Here is an 8,841-nt window from a genome sequence, read left to right on the forward strand (position 1 = left end):
AACTGATGGACTCCAGCCTCTGCTCTCCAGTCTTGCTAAAGCAGGTCCCGACTCCCTTCCAATCCCTGTGGTCAAGTTCCTCTTCCAGTACCTGCCTCCCACCCACAGAGGATGCTGCTCATCCTTTGATTCTTTCTTTCTTTCTTTCTTTCTTTCTTTCTTTCTTTCTTTCTTTCTTTCTTTCTTTCTTCCTTCCTTCCTTCCTTCCTTCCTTCCTTCCTTCCTTCCTTTCTTTCTTTCTTTCTTTTTTTTTTTTTTGAGGCAGGGTTTCTCTGTATAGCCCTGGCTGTCCTGGAACTCACTCTGTAGACCAGGCTGGCCTCGAACTCAGAAATCCGCCTGCCTCTGCCTCCCCAGCGCTGGGATTAAAGGCGTGGGAGGATTCTTTCAATGCTAGTAGGTAAGCATGACCAATGACCACGTTCCAGTCATCTCTGTCCCCGACACAGATAAGTGACTGTGTGTCAAGAAGGAGAAACAGCAATGAGAAAGAGGAGATTCTTGCAGGCTTCCTTAAAACACAGTCTTCTGAGGGTTTTACAAAATATTTCTCTCCCAAACTACATGGACCTGTTTGAGGACATGTTACCTGACCCACTGATGCGACCATCCAGCTTTTGGACAAGAGTCTAAGAACACTGCATCTTTTTTCCCTCAGGAACCCCCAATGCTACGTACTCAGGGCTGTTCACCCTGTCTCGGTTCCTCCAGCCCTGCTCTCCCCCCCCCCCGCCCCCCGGGTTTCTCTGTATATCCCTGGCTTTCCTGGAACTCACTTTGTAGTCCAGGCTGTCCTCAAACTCAGAAATCCGCCTGCCTCTGCCTCCCGAGTGCTGGGCAGCCCTGCTCTTATAGAGGTGATCCTGTCTGTTTCTGCCATTCATTTCCAGAAACTGTGGAGCTTGGCTTGGTCACCCAGACTTGCACACTGTTCCCTGAAGCCATCACTGCCCCTGGCCTTGGCCCATTCTTGTTTGCTTATCTATGCCACCAGGCCTGATGTCACAAGCTTTCTTATCGTTTAAGCTCATCTCTCCCTTTGAGTTTATCTCCCAGGTGCCCGCTAGAGTAAACTGTTTAGGGCCCCATCTTTCTCATGTGGCTGAGGGCAGGCATCTTATTCTTTTGCCTGAGTCTAGAGGGATCTGGTTCAGGCATGGGCACCAAGCAAATGAAGGAAGGCAAAAGGGGTGGCCACATGCGCACACTCACCGGACTTGGACTTGGATTTGGATCCACAGACAGGAAAGAGAGTGAACATGAAGTTCATGAAATCGACAGCTGCTAGGTAGGCCCCAGTGAACACCTGGAAGCAAATGGAGACAGTGATCAAGCACACACACACACACACACACACACACACTAAACACAACATTGCTGTCCAGGGATCCCCTCTACTACTGGGCTACACTGAGGCAGCATGTTCATCTATATCAGTATCTCAGCGATTCCATCAACCCAGAGATGGACCTTTTGATGGGTCAGGAGACAGGTTCTAAGTTGCACAGTTGCCAGGCAGTAGAGACGGGCTGAGAACCCATCCCTCTGCATCCTACTCTACACTCTTTCTGTGGTACAGGCAGCCGTGTCTGTGGAGCTATATCTCAGACACCAACACTCCCTGAGCCTCAGTTTCCCCATCTGTAAAACTGGCACACAACAAGATCTCCCTCAAAGACCGGCCTGTAGATTTCTGGAGACAGTTCATGGCAAGTGTTTGGACCAGGACCTGGAGATAGTTGACAGTGTCAAAGACAAAAGTATCATCAAGGGGAAGAGTGGACGTCGTGACTTTGGAATCCTGGCCCTGGTACTTATTAGAGGGTGACCCTATAGAAGCTTTGCTGTGCCTCAGTTTCCACCTCTGTAGCAGTTGGAAGATGACAGGACCCACATCATAGGAAAGATTCAGGAGAGAAAGAGTTAATACCAGGGAGACCTTAGTGCCAAGGATGCAGTTAAATAGTTAACCAAACTCTAGTCAGCCATTCTTGTTGGACATGAACAGAGCCTCCTTCTATCCCACAAGCCAAAGGGAAAGGGAGCCTGTTTCAGAGACAGCACGGCACTGTTCTAAGCAGGTTCAAAACTCTGGACTTGTGTCCTGACCACAAGGCTGCCTGCCTTTATCTCTGCCTGTGTGGCCACAAAGCCAAAAAAAAAAAAAAAAAATCACAAGCTCCTTGCAGCCAGGCTCAAAAATATTCCTTGGGATATGTGTTTAGGGTGAGAGCTCTTTTCCACTTTGGGGAAACAAGCAACTGCTTTTCCCTGTACCAAATCCCACATCAGCATCTCGTGAAGGAGAGGGCGGCCATTGCCAAGCCTCAGCTCCGTAATCAGTAACGACAATGACTGTGTGTTGAACATCTACTAAGAGCTGTGTGAAGTGACAGTACAGCAGGGAGTCCCTGTTCTTGAGAGTCATTCCCTGTGATGGCTTCAAGGAGAATGGCCTCCCATGGGCTCTCATGCTTGAACACTTGGTCCCCAGTTGGTGGAACTGTTTGGGAAGGATTGGGAGGTGTGGCCTTGTTGGAGGAGGTGTGTCACTGGGGGTGGGGGTGAGGGTCTTGATATTTCAAAAGACTGATGCCCTTCCCAGTGTCTCTTTCTGCCTCCTATTTGCTGATCAGGATGTGAGCTCTCAGCAGTTCCTACCTCCATGATTTGCTCTGCCATCATGGACGCTGACCCTCTGAACGCATAAGCTCAATGAAATGCTTTCTCTTGTGTGTGACCTTGGTCTCTTGTATGTGACCTTGGTCATGATGTTTTGTCATGGCAACAGAAAACTGACTAAACCTGGTGGCGCACACCTTTAATCCCAGCACTTGGGAGGCAGAGGCAAGCGGATTTCTGAGTTCGAGGCCAGCCTGGTCTACAGAGTGAGTTCCAGAACAGCCAGGGCTACACAGAGAAACCCTGTCTCGAAAAACAAAACAAAACAAAACAAAACAAAACAAAACAAGAGATGGGAACTTGGAGCACTTTTGGAAGAGATGGGTTACAATTTCACACAGGGGAGGGTTGCTTTATTTTTTTTTTTATGTGTGTGTGCATGCCCTGTGTGTGTGAGTATTCTCAGAGAAGAAGCCGAGGGACCCCTTGAGCTGGAGTTCGCATGGTTATAAGTTACCTGACATATGTACTGGGAACCAAACTTCAGTCCTAGGGAAGAAAGGTGTGTGCTCTTACCCACAGGGGTCGTTCTAAGCCCCGGAAGCCTTGTTTTAGAAGGTGACTTTGAACAAGTGTTTGAAGGAGGTGATGGCATTGAGCCATGTAGACACTGAGAGAAAGGGCACTTCAGAAGACAGAAAGGACCAGGTCCAGGTTCCGAGAGGAAACTGCTCTGCAGGCTAAGGGAAAAGACAGAGGCACCCGTGACTGCAGCAGCAGAGCAAGCCAGGCCTGTGTGGGACATACCTGGATCGTGAGCTGCCTGGCCAGAATCGCCCCCACGGTGTCACACAGACTCGTTAGGAGGCAGAACGCAGCGCACAGTGTCGACTGGTCTTGGCTACACTTCTTTGTGCATCTCAGGTAGAGAATCCTAAGGTGATGGGACATAAACAGAACACGGGGGCTGTGAGTTCAAGGCTAGGCCAGAGAACACACCTAGAAAAGGCAGCTGTAACTTCTGTTCTATAAAACACAGCCTCTCCCAGGTATAGCACACACACACACACACACACACACACACAGACACACACAGACACACACAGACACACACACACAGACACACACACACACACAGCTGTCACCTCTGTTCTATAAAACACAGCCTCTCCCAGGTATAGCGCACACACACACACACACACACACACACACACACACACACACACAGCTGTCACCTCTGTTCTATAAAACACAGCCTCTCCCAGGTATAGCACACACACACACACACACACACACACACACACACACACACATTATGGAACAAGGCTCTGCTGGGAACTGAAGATCTCCTGTAGAGATGCTGTCCTCTTCTACAAAAGGGGGAGACAGAGACAGCTGGCAAGGGCCGTGTACCTCAGATTCTTACAAGCCTCAGCATGTTTTGAAACACCTTAATCCTAGCACTTGGGAAGCAGAAGCAGGGGTTTCTGAGTTCGAGGCCAGCCTGCACTACACAGTAAGTATTAAGTTTAAGGAGAGATGGGGGCTCTTTTCCTTTTCCTCTTCCAAATCAGGCCCTTACAAGCTGGTTGTCAGGTTTTTTCTTTTAAAGATTTATTTATTATATGGAAGTACACTGTAGCTGTCTTCAGACACTCCAGAAGAGGGAGTCGGATCTCATTATTGTGAACCACCATGTGGTTGCCGGAATCTGAACTCAGGACCTCCGGAAGAGCAGTCACTACTCTTATCCACTGAGCCATTTCTCCAGTCCAGCCGTCAGGTTTTATCTTCTGAAAGGGAAACAGGATCTAAAAGCCACCCTAGCACTGCAGCTAACTATAGTGGTAATTACCTAAATTTAAAAGGCGATTTGTTTCTTTGAAATTAGAGTCAGATCCGCCTTACCCATCTGTGCAGTGGGTGGCAGCTTCTTCCAGCTGAGCAATTTGAGCATATTCATAAAGCAGGGGAAACCAAACTGAATAACAGCACGGTGCTCCGGGCTCCTCTCCCTAGGTCTCCAAACTGCTGGCTTTTCTCCTACAGCACCTCTCCCTACCTTCATGAACCTGGGTCATACAGTGGGCAGGGTCTCTCTGGCAATATCACCAGTGCTGTCACCACCACACTTGAGTTTCAGTAACCATGCTGGATTTTATAGAGAAATGGGCTGGGAGCGGCTTCGGCTTCATCCGCTCAGGCAGAGTGGTTGGCTCTGATTCCATAGATTAGGTTCTGAGCATCAGTCCCAAGGATCATAATTACAGAAAGAAGGTTGTTACCCAACACCTTAAACATCTCTGTGTCTGCCAGCCCCAAGCCTGAAGCTCAGGGTGTCACCCGTCAGCTATAAATCTAAGCTCTGGGTATTAAAACCAATGCAAGCTCGAGGAGTGAAGACTGGTCGGGTAAGAGATGTGGACCCAAATGAACAACGCTTTACTTCAACCTTTGCATTGGAGAGAGGAGACCCTGCAGCCTGGGGTGATGATGTGAGCCAGCGGCAGGCCTCTAGCTTCACCACTCAGGGCTTTACCCTATGCCCTGTGCTCTCAGGGGCCAGGACTCCCAGACTGACCTTAACCTAGCAACCTGCCCCCCAAGATCCATTCTCTGCAGAAAGACAGGGGGAGAGGGGTTCAGGAGTGATGGGGTACAGAGAGAACAGAGAGGCACATCTAGCCTCAGGCAGGGCAAAAGTCGGCCATTCTAAGCACACTAGTTCACTTCTGTAAGCCATGGTTTCCAGGGGTGAGCATGCCTACCTGTGTTGGCTGCATAGGATGGCTACGGAACAAAGGAGACCATGCATGCAGAGCCCTCTACCTCAGAGAGCTCAATCCCTGATGCCTACCTGAGTCACAGGCAGGATTATTATTCACTCAGGAAGCAGGCTCCTCATCCGATTGATAACAGCACCTGCCTTAGGGACAGGGGCAGGCGAGGAGCAAGAGGACGAAGAAATGTAACTCAGGCCCAGAGTGTCTGTCCTGGACTCCAGTCTCTAGGCAATGGACTGCTGACTCTCTGAACCACTACAGACAGTCTTGAGGGGGTTGTCCACCGAGCGCTAAGGTGAGCCAGTTGCAGGAGTCGGGATAGAGGGATGCTGTACACTCTCCCCCGCCTGGGTATACTTGGGTGGCACCACCCTGGAAACTGTCTCTGGGTTTCTGTGCGTGGGGACAGGGTGGCTGAAGACCTGGAGGCTATGCTCTCACAGAACCCAGGCTACAGGGATTGCCTGGCCAAACCACCGGGAGACAGACAAAAGCAAAAACTGTGGCCAGAGTCAGATAACCACTGCCTCACCTCTTGGCATAAAGAGCTTTGGATAAATTAAAAGTAGAAAACATCGAGGGACTTGCTAGGGTCCCTAAGGGTGGGTGGTAGAGCCAGAGCGGTAATGGTGTTTAATGAGCACGTATTAAGTCCTTTGCCTGCTATGCCTTATTTAATCCTCACATTCATTTTATGAGGCATATCCTCATTCACAGGAGACCCAAAGGCTTACACTTGCTCCCCTCACACCGCCAACAACCAGGAAAAGGCTGACAATAGAAGCTGTTCCAAGCCCGCATCCACTGCACCACCCAGCCTCCTGCTGCCGGCTCGCAGCCCAGCTTCCCCGGTGCGCGGAGTCCAGAAAGGACTCCACTTCAGTCCACATAGCAATGTCAGATCCGAACTCGGACTTGAGCTACCTGCAGGACGCCCCCTGTACGCCCCTTCCCCCTAGGCTTCCTAGAGGAGCCGAGGCGAGTGACGCCCAGTCGCCCCCGCGGGTGGCCCGCCACCCCTCGCGCGGGTCCCGTCCCCATTACAGCGTGTGGGCAGCGATCCAGCAGCAGGCGGCGCAGATCCACAGGCCGAAGGAGATGCAGACGCGGCGGCGGGCGAAGCAGCGCTCCAGGTAGTCCCAGTTCAAGAGCGGGGGCGCGGCGCTAGCCCCCTCCTCCATGGCACGGCCGAGCCTCCGCCGACCCCGGGGAAAGTTCCCGGACCGCGCGGCTCCCCAGCCTCGCCTATTGTGGGGCTCTGCGGGGTGCAGGCTGCCCCCTAGCGGTAGAGCCGCGCGCGGCCGCTGCACAAAGGAGGGCCCCGCCAGCACCCAGTCCCTTTGCGGGTTCGCCCGGTTCCAAAGCCAGACAATACTCTGGCGCGGACCAGCGCTAGTGGGGGGATGGAGGGAACCCCGAGGAGCGTTGTCCCTGGTTGAAAAGATGCAGCACAAAAGTGTGGGGTGGGGGACGGATGGGGTACACATCGCCTCTGCTTCCTCCTTCCCCTCTGCTGAAGCTGTCAAGGGCACGCCTTGCGCCACCCCGGCCAGAAAGGGGTTAAACTTGAAATGTGCCGCTCCCATCCAACCACGGTGCCGCACAATTCAGGTACATGGATGGTTTTTCGCTAAAGGAAACCATTAGAATATTTTCAAATTGTCTTCGATTTCAGTAAGTTTGCTTAGAGCACAGCTTGACGGTGGCTTCACTGTTTATTTACTTTTGAGGCAGGGTTTTGCCACGTGGTCCAGGCTAACCTGGAGTTCACTGTGTAGCCCTGGTGGGCCGCCAACTCAAAGACTCTTCCCGCTTCAGCCTCCCAGGTACTGGGACTGTGCAACAGCCATCCACCTTGATGTCTACTGCAAAGAAAACGCTGTGGTCTAAATGATCACACGCACTCCAATTCCATATATTTAAACTTAGCCACAAAGCCAGGAGTGGTGGTGCACACTTTTAATCCTGGCACTGGGAGGCAGAGGCAAGAGGATCTCTAGGTTCAAGGCCAGCCTGGTCTACAGAGTGAGTTCTAGGACGGCCAAGGCTACACAGAGAAACCCTGGCTACTCGGGGGTGGAGTGGGGTGGGGTGGGGTGGGGAGGGGTAGGGTGGGTGTGTAAGGGAGAAACATAACCACCAACTTGGTAGTATCACGAGGGGCGAAAGTGTTTGCTGCCAAGCCTGAAGACCTGGGTTCAATCTAATCTTCCATCTAATGGAAGAGAGGAAATAACTGACCACACATATTGTCTGAACTCCACACTTGAATGCACACATACAAACACACACAGGCATGCACACACACAGACACACATAGGCACATATGTGCAGCTGTCAGTGCATGACGGTGTAGCCATATCTACTACATCCCCTCTGCCGTCACGGACTGGAATTCACCCTCTGCTCCCTGGAGCTGGGACTTGGAGCAGAGAACTGAACCTATCTTTAAAATGTTCCTACTTGCCTGGCAGTGGTGGCACATGCCTTTAATCCCAGCACTTGGGAGGCAGAGGCAGGCGGATTTCTGAGTTCGAGGCCAGCCTGGTCTACAGAGTGAGTTCCAGGACAGCCAGAGCTACACAGAGAAACCTGTCTTGAAAAACAAAAACAAAAACAAAAAAGTTCCTACTTAAAATCCAGACAATGGCACCTCCCTTTGTCCTCCTGTGACACTAGAAACCCTGAAGTTCAAGCAGTGACACAAACCACCAATGGAAGTTAATCTTATTGTCATCCTAAGGAAGTCGGGCTCTAAGACAGGGAAGAAAACTCAGCTGATGTGATGGGAGGAAGACCATGGCTCAGCTTCTTGTTCCCTCCCTCCCTCCCTCCCTCCCTCCCTCCCTCCCTCCCTCCCTGCCTCCCTCCCTCCTTCCCTCCCTCTTGGGCTGTCTCTCTTTCTCCTATGTGCTCATCTCTCTCTCCCTCCCTCCCCTGCCCCCTCTGTGGGTGTGTCACTATGTGACCCAGGCAAACCTGGAACTCCCTATATAAGTCAAGCTAGCCTTGAGCTCAGAGTTCTGCCTGTCTCTGCCTCCAATGCTAAGATTAAAGATGTGTGCCACGTTTGCCAGGCAGCGATGGCACATTCCTTTAATCCCAGCACTCTGGACGCAGGGGCAGGTGGATCTTTGAGTTCCAGGTCAGCCTGGTCTACATTGCAAGTTTTAGGACAGTCAGGGCTACACAAAGAACCCTGTCTCAAAAAACAAAACAAGAAAGCCCCAAACATACAAACACTCAAAAGATGTCCTCCACCACACCCCAGCTTACTTTTAGCTTGCTTTTTTGAGGCAAGGTGTTACTATGTAGCCCAGGCTGGGCTGGCTCTTGCATGTGGTAGGACTCTGAGTGGGTTTGTAACTGCTGCTGATCTAGCTCTTTGTTGCACAGGCTTTCCGTTTCTTCCTGATTCAATCTTAGCAGGTTGCAT

At 51.4% G+C, this 8,841-nt stretch overlaps 1 protein-coding gene across 18 annotated transcripts in view; it reads right to left on the bottom strand.

The window, feature by feature from the left end:
• Nucleotides 1-6,912, bottom strand: part of Tmem44 (transmembrane protein 44) — a 38,971-nt gene extending 32,059 nt beyond the window's left edge. For 6 of the 18 annotated variants that reach the window (XM_030249080.1, XM_030249077.1, XM_030249075.1 and 3 more), the window contains exons 1-3: nucleotides 6,450-6,912; nucleotides 3,430-3,556; nucleotides 1,213-1,306 (exon numbers count right to left, since the gene is read on the bottom strand). In XM_030249080.1, coding sequence (XP_030104940.1) covers nucleotides 1,213-1,306; nucleotides 3,430-3,556; nucleotides 6,450-6,892 — 664 coding nt within the window. In that variant the 5' untranslated portion in view covers nucleotides 6,893-6,912. Of the gene's footprint in view, nucleotides 1-1,212; nucleotides 1,307-3,429; nucleotides 3,557-5,479 lie in introns of all 18 variants that reach the window. The other 12 variants (NM_001384250.1, NM_001384251.1, NM_001357415.1 and 9 more) reach the window with 6 other exon arrangements.
• Between the last annotated feature and the right edge of the window lie 1,929 nt (nucleotides 6,913-8,841).

This window comes from Mus musculus, chromosome 16 (genome assembly GCF_000001635.26).
Source record: "Mus musculus strain C57BL/6J chromosome 16, GRCm38.p6 C57BL/6J".
NCBI lineage: Eukaryota > Metazoa > Chordata > Mammalia > Rodentia > Muridae > Mus > Mus musculus.